General features: G+C 43.4%; 1 protein-coding gene across 4 annotated transcripts in view; it reads left to right on the top strand.

Annotated features, from left to right (window-relative positions):
- The window catches only part of NRXN3 (neurexin 3), a 1454076-nt gene that overhangs the window by 429157 nt on the left and 1005934 nt on the right, over nucleotides 1-18985 (top strand). For all 4 annotated transcript variants that reach the window (XM_033107567.1, XM_033107569.1, XM_033107568.1 and 1 more), the window contains 2 exons: nucleotides 2683-3121; nucleotides 7349-7732. In XM_033107567.1, the coding sequence (XP_032963458.1) occupies nucleotides 2683-3121; nucleotides 7349-7732 (823 nt within the window). The remainder of the gene's footprint in view (nucleotides 1-2682; nucleotides 3122-7348; nucleotides 7733-18985) is intronic.

Below are 18985 nucleotides of genomic sequence, written 5' to 3'. Positions count from 1 at the left end.
GGGTGAGGACATAAATACAATAGGATTCAGAGGTTAACTCACTGTCAGTAAGAAAGGTGTGGAGACTGCATATATATTAATACCTGGAGAGAGAGAGAAGTAATTTCAGGACCAGGGAGTGGACAGAGAGCTCACCTGCAAAGAGCTTTTGAGAGAAGTCTGGTTATCTGGGGCAGTTTCTGGCCCTGATTCTCCTGTCTGTCTCTCCAGAAATCTGAATTCTAGTTGCTCAGCTTCCGTCCCAGTCTCACCTGTATACCCTTCTTCTTACAGAACAGCTCCTCTTCTCAGGACTCTGCAACCTTTAAAAGGCCTTTTTCTTATTTCCTTCTGCCTCTTGTAGGGATGACTGACCTCTCTTTCCATTTATTGTTCAATGGAGCCAAGCCTCCGTCTGTCCCTTTGGGATGAGCTATTGTTATACATTAATAAGTAACCTATACAAAGAGCTCTGATTGTAGGTATTTAACCAATATAAGAAAAGCCAAAGTTTGGTTATGGCAGAGAGCTCTCACAAGCTGGGGCAAACTACTGGTGGTTGGACAGGAGAAGAAGCTGCCAGTCAGCAAACTTTTATTGTTTCTTTTCTGGTTCACTCACTTGGAGCGATCGCCTAAGGATCCTTCAGGGTTTCCCTTTGCCCCGCAGAGGTAAGATGAGCAATTCAGCTTTTGAATTGGGGATGACACATGCATGACTTTCCACAGGACGTTAACGATGAGCTTCATGAGAGCTGCTTGCAGGACTTTGTTCCGCGTTCTCACGGTGGTAAAGCAAGTGGACTCGGGAGCCCAGCTCCCGGGGTTCCAGTCCTGCTCTGTCATCACCAGCTGTCTGGTTGTGGACTGGTTCCTTAACGACTCTCCACATCTGATTCTGCATCAGTAAAATGGGGGAGTGAGGGGGATGTCTCCAATGGGTGTTGTCAGAATTAATGCAATAGAAGGCTTTGGATCCTTAGCACACTGGTTGGTAGTAGGTGCTCAGTAAATATGAGTACTGTTTTCAGTGTTATTAGTATGGTTAGGCCTATGGTCGAGGTCATAATAGCAGGGGAGGCGTTTTCAATTCTTTGTCATTAGTGATATATTAAAAGGCAAATAGCTCTGCTTGATTCTCTCCTGGTGATTGGGGAGAGGAGGGACACAGGTTACAGCCGGATGTTAGGGATTAAATGACAGATATTGGAATGACTCGTCCAATTAACTTTTTATCACTGAGATGGATTGTCAGACTCATTTCCACACTTAAGTCTTTTTATTTTATGGAAAATGCAGATAATAACACAAACTACTCTGGTCTGTGGAAAGGATGAAATCAGATTAACAATAGCTACAATAAGCACCCCCCAAAATAACAGATTTTTATGCCTTTACTATGTGCCATTCTTAAGTGCTTTACGTATATTAACTCATCTCATTCTTACAGAATCATTTAGTCCTGTGTTCCCGTTTTCAGAGGAGAAAACAGACACAGATAAGTTAAATAACTGTGCCAAGGTCACATGGCTTGTAAGCAGTGGATGTGGGATTTGAACCTAAATCTGGATCCTGACTTAGAATTTGAATAAGATGATGTACAGGACATAGTGAAGTAGTTGGCATAATGAGTGTTCTCATGTTAACCCCTTTCCCTTCCATCTTTTTCTTCCTGTTTATTTTATACGTCTGACATTGCTTAGCGCTCAGTTCCATCCCAAGGCACTGCATCAAAATTCAAGTCTAGTAAGAGCAAAACCTTTTTGAAAATCTAATTTGGGGCAATAAGATTAATCCCTGCTTTTATGTAGATTATACCAGGGTGAGAAAGTCATAATATATATTTTTTGTGTTTTAGGTTGTTTCATTCTCTCATTATATGTATATAGAGGGCATACACCATGTGCAAAGAAACACAGATCTCTTTCCCCACCAACCCATAAGAATCATTTTCTTTAGGTAATACATCCACACGGTTTAAAAAATATCAAATATAATAGGGTACTGTGAAAAGTAAGTCTCTCTCCCACTCCAAATACTAACCTGACGGATTTACATCCTATTCACAATTTTATAATTTCTTGTGTTTTCTTTCAAAGATGTTTTATGCATATACAAGCATATATAGCTATGGCACCTCCTTCCAACACACATACTTTACACAATGATTGCACAATGCACGCTCTGATCTATTCCTTGCTAATTTCACTTAACAATGTTACTTGGGAAGCATCCACATCAAAATTGGGAGTACTAACTACCTAGTTTTCAAGGACTACCTCATAGTCCATCATTAGGATGTACCAGTCTACTATTGACGGTCATTTAGGTTGTTTCTGGTCTTTTACTAAGGACACTTCAGTATGTATCTTTGTATGGAAGTATTTGAGTCTGTTCAACTCAATCTCTCTTGATTTCCACTTGCAAGCTTATATTGTATAACTTTCTGACAACACAAAAATTGGCCAGAAGGAGACAGATGAAAGGAATAGAATGAAAATATAGGGGCTTATTCAGGACTTGTGTATATCCTAGAGGTCCCTCCAGATCCTTTTTCAAATGCTGTGTTTCATGCTTCTCATAATGTTTCAGACTATGGTGTCCTGAAGCCTCTTCTTGGGCCTTTTTCCTGGGTGCCCAGAGGGCGATGGATGGTTACTGTTTGCAAGATTGATTCATATGGCACTTGTTTGGCTTTTGACAGGTTGTTTATAAGAATAATGACATCCGTCTGGAGCTGTCTCGCCTGGCCCGGATTGGGGATACCAAGATGAAAATCTATGGCGAAGTTGTATTCAAGTGTGAGAATGTGGCCACACTGGACCCCATCAACTTTGAGACCCCAGAGGCTTATATCAGCTTGCCCAAGTGGAACACCAAACGCATGGGTTCCATCTCCTTCGACTTCCGCACCACCGAGCCCAACGGTCTGATCCTCTTCACTCATGGCAAGCCCCAAGAGAGGAAGGATGCTCGGAGCCAGAAGAACACCAAGGTGGACTTCTTTGCCGTGGAACTCCTTGACGGCAACCTGTACTTGCTGCTTGACATGGGCTCTGGCACCATCAAAGTGAAAGCCACTCAGAAGAAAGCCAACGATGGGGAATGGTACCACGTGGACATTCAACGAGATGGCCGATCAGGTAGGAAGAAGCGGGGTGTGTCACCGAGGCTAGAGGAAAGCTCTGGCTTCTCAGCTTGTTTCTGGACTTTATATCTTTTATTGTGATTTTTGTGCTTGCATGCTTGTTGATTCTTCTCCCGTTCTTTTTAATGGTGGTTGTAAGATTATGTTTCAGAACAAGTCACCTGTCTCCTCAATGGCTAGCATTCTTCTCCTAACCTCCCTGTTCACTCATTGCCCAACCATCTCAATGATAGCTCCAAGACCCCGGAACTAACAACGGTTTTTCAAGTAGCAATTCCACAGCTGCGGAGCAACTGTCCTGTCACTGGTGTGATGGTGCCCCCCCCTTCTTCTTCTCCTTTTTCTCATCACCATGGAAACCAATGGTGACATCACAGATGCTGCATTATGTGGTCACTCTGTAGGATAAGCTTCACTGCCAGGGTTTATGCAGCGATACACCCTTCAATAATTGGCAAGGGTCATGTAGCAGGGAAAAATTATGACAAGAAAGGAAAAGGCAAATTGATTTTTCCTGAAGTCATGTTCAATTTAAAGCCTTTCTTTGGTGTGAAAGCCTATATTTCACTCTTTGCTCAGACCTCAGTAACTCTCCCTTCCTCTTCATAACCTTTTACATTTGGTTTAAATGGCTTTGTTTGTTTCTGCAGCCGCAGATCCAACAAGCTAGCCCAAGGCAGTACATAGCCACTCTGGAATAGTAACAGAGAGAGGGAGGGGGGGAAAAACACCAAAAAACATAAAAATAGAGAGTTTGGAGCTTTTGGATGCCTGAACAGTCTGCCTCGCTTTCTATGGACCATGTGGCAGTGAAGGTCATGTTCTGTGCCATCAGAAAGGGCATTGCACCCAGAGTGATAATTAAAGCGTTTGGGTTTCACACTTATTTCCTGATTCTCGGTTTAGGTAGGATTATACTAGAGAAGGGTCTTGGCTGTATTTGTCACAGGTTTGAAGGATTCACTCTCCTCGTAAACACAAAAAAAGTCTACCATGTGGACGTTTTCTTCCTAGGTGCATTTGGCCAACAGTAGAAAGCAATAGGTTCCCCCAAAGGCTGCAGTCAGGAATGGCTGAGCTTCAGGGGAAACAGCTTTCCTGTATAATTCCAGAGCTGGAGGGATGATGGAGATAAGCAACGATGCTCTTAGGGGGAGCTGGATGGGTTCTGTGCAGAGGGCAGGTGAGGGGCAGATTGCAGCCCTGGATGGTTTCTCGCTCAGTAGGATGCTTTATTGGTTGTCTGAAATCTGATCAGAACCAAGAGGCTTCAAATCTAATGTGCTTTTTGAGCAAGAATAGACAGTGTGCACTTTTTTGAGAAAAAGAAATATACGAAACTTAATTTCTTAGGAGGCCAAATCTTTCTTTCTCTCTCTCAGTTTGTCCTTAAAATGTCAGCAGGGGCAGAGCCAGAAAGCTGTCCCAGAATTATAACGGAAATACTCCTGTTGGTTTTGGGGACCATGCACTTTGGGTCTCCGGAGGTGGGTCATTGCTGATGGGTTTTGTGATCAACTAATCTAGACCCTGGCACACCTTCAAGGTTACCTACCTGTGTTACAGGCAGCCCAGAACATGTAAAATTGCCATATGTCTACTTCTGTTTATTCTCAACGCTAACTGCTTTTTCAAGTAAAACAGTTATTTTGTTTTGTTAGAACCATCAATGGGTCCATCTTCGACAAATAGGTTTGGATTTCAGAGGCCTTGAATTTCATACCCGGGAGCTGTAGCGTTGGCCAGTACTTTGATGTACTGATCGATTTGATCAAAGCCTATAAAAATTTACTGAGTAAACAAATAAGTGTCGCATGAAAGCAGTGCAACATAAAATTTTAATATGATCTATTAAACTTCATTTCTTTATGAGGATAGCTCCTAGTATGTTGTTTGGGGTTATAAACCTATTTTAAAGTGGATAGTTATAAAAATACCAGTGTATCTAAGTGTAGTGCCTTCTTCCCTGCTCCTGCTGGAGAACATGACTGAGAAGTGATCTAGAAATACTTTCATGATGACTCCCCAGTTGGGTGAGTGATTCTTAAAACTGGATAAGTGCCTTCAAAACCATTGTGGTCCCACCCTCTGAAGACAGATTTTCCTCAGGGTGTATTTAAGGCTCCAGCATCTAAAGCAGTTTGGGTGCTGTTCTTACTTGGTAATAGATGCTCCTCCCTGTTAGCTGGTGATCCGAGGAGCTCTGTAGATACATGGAGGGAAAGAAGGCAAACTGCTAAACAGAAGACAGAGCTACACACCTCAACTTCCTCATTGGTGAAATAGTGGAAGCAGCAACTCCTGTCTCACAAGATTGTTTTCAGGATCCAGTCCCCAAAAGCACATCAAGTACTTAAAATTGTGGCCAGGACATTGTGGCTGTTACGCAGGTTTTGAAAAGCTTAGAAACCAAAAAGGCAAAGCAGATTTCTCCAGGAAAAATACTTGTAGGAGAGAATACAGGAAGCAAGCTGTTGGCTCGATCCTCCCAGATGCCCCTTATGCTCTTTCTCGTCTTCTAGCCCTCTGTTGACTTTGCAATTGAGAGTAGGTCACATTGTTGACCCCAGCTGATCTTCTCAGCCCTCAGCTGTTCCCTAAAGAGCTTAGGGAATTGAGATTCCGGCAGAAGTGAAGGCTGGCTGATGGATGGCATGACCCAGTTATCTCAGTAACAATAAAGCACTTTAAGAATACTAAATCATGCTTAAATTATATGGCATAATGTTTAGATATCACCTGGATTTTACAGTTTCCTTGATTTTACATTTTAGGGAATTGAGCTGTAAAATGGCTCAGGGACTGGCCTCCATTGTCACCATGGGAGGACTAGCACCCTATTTCCAAGTCCCCAGGTCAGGGTCTAGGATTACATACTCTGTAATGTCGTGTGCAGAGACTCTCTCTCTCTCTCTCTCTCTCTGACTTCATCCCCTGCTCACTCCCTCTTGCCTTCTCCACTCTAGCCACAGCCCCACCTACCCCATGACCTTTGTAGGTGCCATTCCTTCTGCCTGGCATGTTCTTCCCCCAGGACTTTGCATGGCTGAATCCTTTTCAGCATTCTGGTTTCAGTTCACCTGTTACTGCCTTAGAAAGGCCTTCACTGACTATACACTTTAAAGTGGCACCCATGGACTGCTACCACGGCACCCATTTTGTTCTCTTCCTTGCACCTGCCATTAGCTAGTTTCTCTTATTTATTGGGTGATGTGTTTAGTTTCTGTTCCTCTGGGACATCAGCTCCATGAGAGCAGGGACATGCTTTTCAAGTTTATCTCTGTGCGCAGAGCTATACCAGAGACAGAACAGGTGTTCCATACATATTTGTGAAAGGAAGGAAGGAAGGAAGGAAGGAAGGAAGGAAGGAAGGAAGGAAGGAAGGAAGGAAGGAAGGGAAGGAAAAAAAGAAAGAAGGAAAGAAAGAGAGAGAGAGAGAGAGAGAAAAGAAAGAAAGAAAGAAAGAAAGAAAGAAAGAAAGAAGAAAGAAAGAAAGAAAGAAAGAAAGAAAGAAAGAAAGAAAGAAAGAAAGATGTTGCACTGAAAATTTACCAAAGGCAATGCCCAAAATATTCACTGCAGGCCTGGTCGCCAATGCCAGTGTAGAGGGTATCGGGGCACGTAGGGTTCCATCCTTCTGGGGATGACAAGCCTGTGATGAAGACTCAGACCAGCACCACAGAACCTTTACTCTGTCCCAGACTCAGAGTAAGAAGCACTTTACATATATAAGCTCATTTAATCATCACAACAACCTGTGAGGTGGAACAATTATTTTCCCATTTTACAGATGTGGAAATTAAGGCCCCAGAAGGTGAAATCACTTGTTCAAGGTTACAGCTAGTACATGGGAGAGTTAGGATTTAAACACATGTGGGAACTCTGCTGCTCTCAATCTATACCGTATGCGACCTCTCAGCCAGGACTTTTATGTAGAGAAAAGACACCACACCAGGTAGTAGGCCACTGGGATTGTCCTGGCTCCTCTTGTGGACCAGTCTGTCTTACCTGGCAGAGATTGGAGCCATATTACCTACATTGTCCTTTCCACCATCTAGAGCATTTCATTCCCCTGCTTGCATTGTTCTTCCCTGGTCTGGCAACACAAGTCTCAGAACTCACCTGCTAGGCTCCTTTCATTTGGTTCATCGACTGGCAGCCTCACCTACGATGCCAAGGAGCTGTTACGTTAGCTCACTCTGTTTCTGTTCTCCCATCCCAGGTACCATATCAGTGAACAGCAGGCGCACGCCTTTCACGGCCAGCGGAGAGAGCGAGATCCTGGACCTGGAAGGGGACATGTATCTGGGCGGGCTGCCGGAGAACCGTGCGGGCCTCATTCTCCCCACCGAGCTCTGGACCGCCATGCTCAACTACGGCTACGTGGGCTGCATCCGCGACCTGTTCATCGACGGGCGCAGCAAGAACATCCGACAGCTGGCGGAGATGCAGAACGCCGCGGGCGTCAAGTCCTCCTGTTCACGGATGAGCGCCAAGCAGTGTGACAGCTACCCCTGCAAGAACAACGCTGTGTGCAAGGACGGCTGGAACCGCTTCATCTGCGACTGCACGGGTACCGGCTACTGGGGAAGAACCTGCGAAAGGGGTAAGTCAGCCCTTGTGGGTGGCCTCCTGGGGCCTGAGCGTGTGTGACTACTACAGTTGCGTCTTTAGAGAGACCTACCTGTGCTTTCTTCGCTACCACAGGTGCTAGCTTTGGACCTGCTCGTGCTTTGTGTCTTCTAGAGAAGAGTTTTCTTGGGTTCACTGCTTTCCAGATCGTACCACTTCTAGTTCTGGATGCTTGATTTTGTTTGACTAGGTTTGAGGCGCAGACAGGAGAAGTTTAGAATAAACATTACCATGATCATGATACTTTTTTGATTCAGTATAAGACATCTTTTAGAAAGGATGGATACTTCTCTTTTGGGATTCTGGATGGGCTAACCAACTGGCTGTTTCATTTATTGATTTAACTCATGCCTTTTGGTGTCTTCTGTGGGCTAGCTCTTGGATTAGACTTTAGAAATAACACTATTGAATAAGACAGACCCAGCCCTTTTCCACTGGAGCTTGCTGCCTAGTTGAATCTTTGGCCAGTAAATAATTTCAAATGTGGTGAGTTTTATAAGAGCCAGTGTGATGTATTGGTTAAGAACGTGAACTCTGGGATCAGACTGGGTGAGAAATCTGGCCCTTATGGAGCGATGAACCTTATCAAGATAATCAATGTCTTTGAGACTTGATTTCCTCATCTGTAAAATGGGAATAATCAGATACCTACCTCATAAGATGCTGGTGCTGATAAAGTGAGCCAACAGGTCCCTGGACTATGGTAAGCATTTAATAAATGTTAGTGACTGCTGTAGTCGTAATTATTGTCATCAACTTCATCAAAGGGAAAGTAGAGAGAAATTGGGAGGCTTTTACAAGGGGACCAAACATACTGTAGGTGTTCATAGAAACTTCTGCAAGGAAGGAATATGCAAGTGGAGGCTTAAAATATGAATAGGAGTTAGCCTGGCAAAGAGATGGGAGAAAGGTGTGCCCTAGATAGCAAGGACAGTGTGTACCGAGGGACAGCGGCAAGAGACCATGGCACAGTTGAGGAACTGACCAAGTCCAGAGTGAACTGGAATGTGGAGTGATGTGGGAGGGGGGAAGGTAGGAGAGGTGGGGAGCAAACGGTGGGGGCTGATGGATTAGAACAGGCCAGAAGGCTAGGAGGAACATTCACCACTGTAGCATCTTACCTTTGCACTGAATTTACAGTTTGAGTAAAGGGCAGAGATAAAGGTATGCAATAAGACAACGTCAAGACAAGAAAAGTCCAGTCCTTCAGCCACATCCAGATTGCAGCTTGGTTTATTGTTTCATATGCCAAGCACAGAGAATCAAGCTGGCTGTCCATGGGTTGTCAGCCTCTGTTTTATATGAAAGGATAATCTAGGTAGTTACCAAGTATTTCCTGAGGACGTAGCTCTAGGGCTGTGCAGATACTGCATCTGTAATAGGTACTTACTGCCTTCAAGAAACTTATCATTTATTTAGCTGAGGAGTGGAGATATTTATACAAAAAGCAGTAATAAAATGGTACAAGGCAGTGGCCTGGGCCCTGTGGGTGGCCCAGGCTGAGGACACTGAGACTCAGAGAAGAGAAGACTGTCTTGAGGAGGGAACTGCAGGGTCTCATCCCTAATGACCACCAGTGGCCAGAATTGTCCAAGTATTGTAAGTCTGGTGACAAGGAGATATCCTGGAACAGGAACTGGATGACCAAAGATGTTTTCAAGGAATGGTTTTTGTGAGGTCAACTATAATTCCAGTTAAGGTGTGTTGCAAGAAAACTGCAAGTCTTCCTTACAGTTGGACCAAAAACAGGATACAGGACATCGGAGTGGAAGACAAAGAGCCTTCTTGAGACGTATGGAATTTAAATTCAGATTCATTTAATTTTCAAAGGAGCAACAATCAGAACATGAGTTAAGATGAGGAGGCCACAGTCTGGAACGGAAGTGGGCCACAAGGGGCTGATCTGTCTGTCAAACTCCCAGACTTTCCATACGTCTTTGTAGGGTAAACTATCCTGGTACAAATTTGGGTAGATAGAAAGGTCATCCGACCTCTGAGATGCATGAGACAGTTTTGGCGGAAGTCGGTATTTCAGGTCTTCCACCGTCTATGAAGGTAGTGTAGGAACTGAAGGTCACTTTAGACATCTCACACTTTTTCTTGGGTTTCTTCCTAACTCAAGGGCCTTGTGGTTGCTGAAGATAGGCAGCGGTGACGGTAGGCATTTGTGCAAGGTGTCTCTGAGCTCACCTATTCCAAGGGCACATCAATGGGAGTTGGTCCAAGATTTGTCAAGTACAGTGAAAGTCACTGCACATTTTGCATTGTCACTTTTGACTAGTCATTAAAAGGCAGCTGATTGGGGATATATGAGGGACAATTATTCTGGGTACAGTGCAGCCAGGAGTCATTCATTCTGGCCCAATGAGAAAGAGCCTAGCAAATTTAAGACATTTGATCTATACATCGCTCACATTCCAGACGGTTCAACTGATTGTTTTGTTCCCCCACTAATTGTTTTTTGGCTCTCTATTGTTCCCGACACCATGTTCAGAATGAATCAGTGGAGTGTAAAAATGATAGGACTGCACTCTGCTAGCAAAGAAAATAGAGCGTCCCAATGACACTGTTTTTCTTTATTGAAACTGATCCCTCAGGGGAGATGCTTTTGAGTACTTTTTATTCGTTTTTTCGTACATGGAGCAGACATGTATTAAAACTCTAGCTTGTTCCAGCCATTGTATTAGATGCAGGAGTTACAAAAACAAAAACAAAAACAAAAACAAAAACAAAACTGACACAGCCCCTGCTTTTGATCAAGGGGAATATAATCCTCCCAGGGAAACCAAGGGAAATGTGGGAAATGTGCTAACGTGCTGGATGTTGTGTTAGATGTCAACAGGGCACATGGATGGGAGAGACCATGTCTGTATGGGGAAGTGATGGTTGGGAAAAGGGAGCCCAAGACTTCCTGGATTTTCTTGTCTCCAATTTCGAACATAATTATCGACTGTCTCTACTTGTCACCCTGAGTATTTTCTATAGGCATTTCTGAAGAGTGGTGAAGGAAAAGTGTTAAGACTCTTTACACAGGAGTATGATCCCCTTTGGATCAAGGAATGCTGCCCCACCTACCATTATACCATCAACCTGGTCCCTCCATTTTCCATTCTCTGTTTAATTGTCTTCTAGAAGCATTAACCCTACGCCTAGAATACATCCTTTGTACTAACCATGATACCTTTAAGATAGTTCCTGGCAGGTGTCCCATCTAGCCCAGACTGGGTCCTATACTTGGGCGTCCTAGTGGCGTCAATTCCTTGGTATCGCTGGCCCTACAACAGGAACACTAGTGTGAGAAAGAGGCAGTTGTTTATATAACATGGAGGAAGCCTACGGAGTTGCTGAAAACTGGTATACAGAGGAAAAGCAGAGTTGGGGATGGCGCAGGTCAGAAAATAGATCAAAGTAGCTTAAGAACTCAAGAAAAGCGAGCGAGCAGATCAATTGAAGAGACAACACCCAATTCAAAGCTGTCAGCCCAAGGCGAGGGAATAAAGTAAGAGAACTAGGAAATATGTGAGTATATGAGACTAAGATTAATTTGCATGAGTATCCTTCTCTTGGAGTAAAAATAGATGTCTCTTGCTTGCTCCCTCACAAGAGTGCTTCTGGTGCCTGTGAAGATGAGCAACTCTAAATCTTGACATATGACAATTGGCTTGATGTCATATTTAGATTTTTCAGCATCTAAAGTTTCAGGAAAAAACTAAGTAAGGTTTTCTTGGTTGCAATCTGATACTATTCTAAGAAGAATATTCTATCCGTCCCAGTTGTTCAGCTGTGGCTATTTTGGTTTCTTATTCATAGTGAAGTGGGAGTCATTTCCATGACCTAAAAAGCAAAGGCCTATTTTAACTACTTAATACTAATCAGTTTGGTTGCAATGCTTTAATCTGCTGGAGGACCACCTGCCATCCTGTAAAGTTCTATTGTACAGAGGAAGCGTTTTAGCTTGTCTGCCTTAAAAGACATCCATTGACCTGGGGCAATATAGGCAGCCTCTCCTTGCCAGTGTTGCTAAACTATTTAGTTAGTGGGAGCCAAGTGACAATAGGCAAGGCTATAGATTGCATTTATTTGTGGACCATCAAGCTTTAGTTTAAGGCCAGTACAGATTCTACCCTCTTCCCTGGATATCTTTTTCTGAATGTATTCAGCAAGAAAGAAAATAGGACTCAGCACAAGTCCATCCCTATGACAAGTCTCAGTTTCCTTATCTGTAAAATGGGGACACTAATAATTACTAAGTAAGATTTTCTTGGTTGCAAGCTACAGAATTGACTTTGGCTAACAGAGTCAAGAAAGAGAATTTGCTGCGTGACTACCTGGAGAGGTAACTATCAAATGAAGATCTCACTGAATACATCTTACAAAGGGAAGCAGAGAAGCTCTGGATATCCCAAAGCACTACGATTGAAGTGATTCATCTCTCCTGACGTCCAGGTTCTGCATTTTTCCAATCAGAATTTACATTTTCCAAAAAGAAAAGCCGATTGTCCTAATTTGGTTCTTCTGTCTATCCCTCCACCAATGAGCTCTGTCCAGATGGGCAGTTGCCAAGAATCGATATGAAGGCTCACCCAGGATTTTATACGTGTGTGTGTGTGTGTGTGTGTGTGTGTGTGTGTTGGACACACATGAGGTCGGGCAACTAAGTTCATGAACTCATCCTAGAAAAAGTGCTACATACATCATTGCTTAATATCACTACAGTCACCTTCAAAGCACTCCCCTTGGGAAGCTATGCACTGAAGCCGGCACCTGGTAGTCCACCCTTCAAAGCAATTTTGGAACTCTTTTTCCGGAATGGCTGTCATTGTATTATCCTTGATGTCCTGAATGTCATCAAAATGTCTTGTATTCAATATTTTCCTTTCTTTTCGGATAAAGAAAGAAGTCATTGGGGGCCAGGTAAGGTGAGTAGGGAGGATGTTCCAATACAGTTATTTGTTTACTGGCTAAAACTCCCTCACAAACAATGTCATGTGAGCTGGTGCATTGTCGTGATGCAAGAGCCATCAATTGTTGGTGAAAAGTTCAGGTCATCTAACTTTTTCATACGGCCTTTTCATCAAGTAGTAAACTTGATTAACTGTTTGTCCTGTTGGTACAAATTCATAATGAATAATCCCTCTGATACCAAAAAAAGGTTGGCAACATTTGTGCAATGAGTTCTCAAACTTAATTGTCAGACCTCATATAATCTTACTAAACCATTTTCTTAGTGCTGTTTCATGGGAAAGCTCGGGGTACCATGACCCATAAGGCCATGTCTTGTTATAGATGTCCAGCCATGTAGAACTACTACCTGATAAAAGGACACATTTCCTGGGATCATGGAATCCTGGAAATTGGATGCTTTTGAGACTATTAATTTGTAGAACCAAGAAAATGAGATGGAGAGAGTAAATCTGCTCTTCTCGCTGGTCCCTGGGATTCCATTCATCTGACATACATACCAGCTGAAAATCAAGAGTGAAAGATATTTTGAGTTCTCTCAAATGACTCTTGTTCCAACAGGAAAAGAGTGCAGGCCGCAGCTGCTCCCCTTCCAGCCCAGGGACTTCCCTTTCAGCCAATCCCTCTCATTGCTGCTATGTGCTCCGAGAGCAGCAGCGGCTCATTCTGCCTGAGAAGGGTGAGACACCGTCTTTAGATGTGGTCGAATGAGTCATTCTGATGCCACGTGGAAAGCATGTTATCAGAAAATAGTAGAGCTGGCAGACAGAATTGATGTGATCTGTACCTAATCCTTGTTTCAGTAGGTGAGGAATTGGAAGGAAGCCCTAAGAAGTGAACGTGACTCTAACTTAGAGTGGCTATAGAATGGTTAGAATTCATGCTTCCTGAGTCCTGATACTCCTGTCCATTACGTTGAACAGTCTTTGCTTCTTGTATATGTGAAAGAAGTTATGTTGTAAAGTCATCAAGGGAAGAACAATACATTAAATGTATTTGTTTCCCCATAGTCTCTAGCACTGTCTATACACATACTATGTGGTTATTAAATGTTGGAAGGCCCCAGTCCCTGGCACTGGGGCTCTTCTTGGTCTGCACATGCCCCCTGGTGCCCTCATCCATTGTCATAGTGTCAAAGGTCACCCACATGTCAGTGACTCCCAAGCCAGGGTCTCTAGCCTGGAACTCTCTTTGGAATCCCAGATTTCTAGATCTACTTGCCTGTTTGACATCAGCATTTGGATACCTGATAGGTATCTGAATCACAGCAATGAAAACAGAAATCTTGAGTTCCTCTTCTTTGTCCGACTTTTTTTCACTGTTAGTTTTTCCCATTTCAGTAAGTGGCGTCACCAGTGTCCTTGGGATTTGCCTTGATTTTTCTCCCATCTCATTCAATCTGCCTCAGCAAGTTCCTGTCAACTGTTCATCTAAACCCATCCTGCATCTTTCCACTTCTCTCTTTTTCCACCACCATCATCCTAGGTCAATTTACACTGCTCTCTCCTTTGGATAACTGGATAGCATGCCCTATGAGAATGAAATGCTCAAGGTCATTTTGTACCTTCCTTAGAGTATTACATTTTTAAAATGTCTGCATACGCAACACATTCCTACCTTAAGTATTTGTTTCAGTGGCTTCTGGCCCCTCAAATTATAGGAAATGAAGTTCTGATGCTTCTTTGGAATTAATTTCAACATTGACATAGCCCTTACATAAATAGGTATTTTGCCCTTCTATGTACCAGGCCTCGTGAGCTAAGATGAGAAGGTAGAAATTTGTAGAAAACATGGTTTTAGATCTCATATGAGCTCACGTTCTAGTGCAGGGGATAGAGAAGTAATCTGCAAATTATAGTGCAACCTACCAAGGGCAACAATCCAGGGAATAATTATAGGGAAAAAAAGATGACAAGTAGAAAGCCAAACATGTCCAACATGACATATCACTTTATAACTGGTACTGCGTCTACTGGGGTCTGCTCAGTGGTGTGGGAACGAAGGAAACCCTGGCTTCCAAGGTCAAATATAATAATGCTGGTTGCTTTCAGTGGTTCCAGTACCACTGAGGGTCTGCTGCATTCCCCAGGGATATCTAGGCCCTTTGTTTAGATATGTGACCTTGAGAGTCTTACTTGGATCCTCTGGTGACTCTGTTATGCAAAAATGAAAGGAGGCAATTGGGTTTCGTGCTCTCAGGGCCCTTCCAGTTCTAAACTCTGTGATTCTCAAATGTCATCGGCTTGGCAATGTCTTCCCGTATCCCGAGACGAGGGGTGAAGGTGGGTGAAGGGCAGGACGGAATGCGAGTCCCTGTTCCTTGCAGTCTGCAGCACTGTCTGGGGTGGGAGGCTGGGCTTGGTTTTATCAGCGCTGCAATGAACTTGTCACCTCTGATTCATTCATCTAAGAAAATGAATACCTCGCTGTACTGGGACTGCTTCAGGCCCATAACACATCCATTTTAATTGATAGATTAATGAATATAACCTTGGGTTTCTTAAGAGCATTAACGGGCTGTTTCCTTTTAGGTCCATTGTTTACCTGCTTTTGATGGCTAATGACGTGTATCAGAGAAAGGGGTTTCCCAAGAAATACACTATTTATCAACTTCAACCGACATGTGCCCCACCCCATTTTTTCTAATCAATTCGTGCTTAAGTCATACAGATGTATCACTGGTGACCACCATAGCAATGCTCAGATTCAGCCTCTTCTTTGTTCTCTTCCTGTTTTCCAGTTTGCCTTTCCACAGGCCCAGGACTATATGATTCCAGGAAGTTGTCCCATAGCCCATGAACCCTTCCTGAGTGTTATTCCCGTGTCAGGATCTCAGATACCCCTGATCACAGTTGCTCCTGTTACTCCAAAAACAGTGAGTCGGAGAAGGAGAGTCTAGTTGTTCTGGAGTCTTGAAGCTCCAAGGGTCTCAGAACGACAGGCTGGGGGCTTTCGAGAGCTTTGAAAAATCTACAGCTTGGCCTGTGTTCAGCCTGAGAAAGTGAGGGTCTCTGCACTCTGGGGCAGTGCGTGGCAGCTGCTTGGAACTGCTGCTGCTGGCTGTGGGTCTATCAAATGCAGGGCCATGGCAGCCATTTCCATTACCGCTCTGTACCTTTATTACTGCCTTTTCTAGAAGCTGTTTCGCTGGCAGCAGACATCTGCCCATTATGGATGCAATAAATTGAGATGCTGCGAAATTATGAGAAACAAATGCTTCAAAATGCAGCACAAGGGGATTGTCATCGCCTTTTTTAAAGCATTTCTGGCTCCATGTGTCTTTTCCCAGATAGATATGTTCTTCCTTGTTCCAATCTGGATTCAGAGGAAAGGAATGTTAAAAAGATCCACTATTTATTGAGAGAAATTATGTGCCTGCTTTATGTTAAGTTCTTCATCTACACTGAGCCATTTTACCCTCGCATCCACTCTGCGGCTGTATATTATTAGTCTCATTTTCTAGATGAAGAAATTAAGGGCCCAATTCATTCCTTCCGAGGCACGGACTCAGTACTATGTGCCAGGGGCTGTGCTGAGCCCTCGGGATCCAAAGGCATTGATTGTGACACTCCTCATAAACTTATCAATCTATTTTAATATCTGGGAAAGGTGGGACACAAATGCAGGGAGAAATGTCATGTGCAGCATCACAGAGTGGGTGACACGAGGGCTGAGGCTGCTGGAGTAGCAGGAATCTCCCAGGTAGACGAGGCAGGAAAAAAATATCCCATGTAGAAAGAACAGAGATGCAAGGTAATTTCGGTAAACAGGGGCTTTTCCTCCTGAATGGAGTCTAAGACTTGGGGAATGAGGGAAAGGAATTTGAGGGGACGTTTTAGAAGGTGTGGCTAGACGAGTGAAGTACCTTGTTTGCTCTCCCAACAAATATAGACCTTATCTTAAAGGAGGCATGGCGTTTTTTTTCAATGGGACAACAGGTTCACATCACTCTGGCAGAGGCTGGATGGGATGTAGGAGGCAGTAGGCCCGCGGACCAGTAAGCATTAGTTCAGTTTGCATTTGTATTATTTCAGGAGTGAGAAATAAGAGCCATGCATGAGGTAGAGAGAATAGAGGTCACTTTTGGGTCACACGTTCAGTAGATTTAAGGGGAAGTGTTGATAGAATTTACTAACCAATTGTACACCGCTGAAGAGTGGCTGCATTAGAACGGGGGTTTGGCCATAGAAGCCCGTTGTTTCTTCCCTATACTCCTCAGACACCTCAAATCAGTTGAAGATTCTTGGGAGGAGTGGAGAGGAGTGAAGTGACCAGAAGATGTGTCTCGGAGTCCTCGACACATGCCGGTTCCACTCTAAGCATGTGTGACTTAGCCTCTCTCTGTGCCTCGGTTTCGATGTTTACCACTGAGAATACCACCAGTAGCTGCTTAGTTGGCTGGGGTCTCTCTGTTATAGAGTCAAATGGTATGGTGTGTTCACATAGATGATAAACCAATATGCCCCGTTCTGAATCTAGAATTCAGCAATTCAAGAATGAAAAATTTAGTTAGCTGGTGTTTTAATTCTGTTTTTTTTTCTTCTCTTGTCTTGTAGAAATGACCCAGATATGATTTTTGTGTTTAAATTCGTGATGTAGACTAGAATTTAAACGTGGGAAGGAAGGTTCTGGCAGAAGGGAACATACGAAACATGCTTTTCTCCATGCTTCAAAATGGTTTGTATTTGGAGTTAAGATATGACTCAGGTATAATCCCAGATTTTGAAGAATTATGTTAAAATGCTCTGCTGTTACTGTGATTATCTCAACCAAGATTTGCATATATTTGATTGAAAAAAATTGTAGTTTATTTTTCTCTTGTAAAAGTGGCTGTATTTCAGATTAAGCTAAAAGATTCTTTTTTTAGGTTTAGGAAAATCATTTTTAATTTCTCTGTATTCTGGTCTCATTAGCACTTTATAGCAATGAGGCCCAATACCAAGGACTGTTTAACTGTGTGTACACAGAGTGCATGCATATAGTTTTCCTCTAGTTTCTGAGATGTTTCTCTATTTTATCACGAGCTATGTTTTAATCCAATCTGGGACCATTATGGGAAAGAAACAGCAGACACGTAAAAGTCATGAACAGGCCCAAACTCAAAACCCCACATTGATTGACCCCAAGAAAACCAGACAGAGTATAAAGGGTCGTAAAATCATTTATGTTGCTAAAGGCTCAGATATTATCTAGCACAAACACCCCACCCCCAATTTTAGATAAGGAAATTGAGGTCTCCACATAGAAAATAAGTTGCCCAAAGAATAGAATATAATGTTCTTAATCCCTCATTTTGGTTCCCCATAATGGGATTTTTCAAAGAAATATACACAAGAAGTATCTGCGTGTATTTTGTGAAAATATATGTTTATGGCCCATCACCTATTAAGCAGTAGAATTGTGGCATTATAGCAAAGACATTTGGTCAGTCTCCAGTAATTTATTTGTGTTTGGTAAATTGTGTTTGAAATGTTGTCAATTGATTTACAGAGAAGGGAAATATGAAAGGAAAAGACATGTGCACATTTCTCTTTTTATCATCCATCCCATCTTACCCCACAAATGACATATAAATCCAGCCCAACAGCGAGGATTTTGGAGTGAGGAGTGCATCTGGGAGGTAGGGCTGAAAACCCTGGGTGTCAAGGGTACTTGAAAGACCCCCTTCTGTGGGCTATTGGACAGCGTTTTCTCTGGTGAGGAGATGTAGTCTTTCTTGAAGATCATTTCATGCTTCTTAGCATGTTTAACCTTTACAGCAAGGCATTCTCCTGAAAATGACAAACCACAACAGAGCGTTGTGAGAGGCCAGTAAATCAGAGCCCTTCTGAAATCTGTGGGATTAGCACACCTCCCCTCCTTGTTTCCCCAGGGAAAGAAAGCCCAGAGCCTTTCAGATTCTAATCTTCTCTGCGGGGGGGCCCCCTGTCTGGTGCTTCCTGCTGTGCCCCACTGGCATTTGAATATTGTTTTCATTTGGTCTCCAGGGACACATATGGACACCAGCAAAGTCAGCACATTCTTTATCTTCATCGGCAACATTGTAAAGGAAAGATAACAGCTCTGGTGTTTGCTTAGTTGAATTCTCCCCACCCCTGAAGTCTTCATTTCTGGGTCTGAAGATAGTGGCTGGCTCTTAATGTCACCATGGCGTGGTGGCAGGCTGTTGCTCACAGGGACCTTATCTCCAGCTGGCTGTCTCTGGTTCTGATTTACTGGCCCCTCACAAGGCTCTGTTGTGATTTCCACAAGACAAGGCTCCCCT

The sequence above is a fragment of the Rhinolophus ferrumequinum genome, chromosome 6 (assembly GCF_004115265.2).
Source record: "Rhinolophus ferrumequinum isolate MPI-CBG mRhiFer1 chromosome 6, mRhiFer1_v1.p, whole genome shotgun sequence".
NCBI lineage: Eukaryota > Metazoa > Chordata > Mammalia > Chiroptera > Rhinolophidae > Rhinolophus > Rhinolophus ferrumequinum.
Note: the sequence above shows the minus strand (reverse complement) of the source record. Positions and strands in the feature narration are given on the sequence as shown.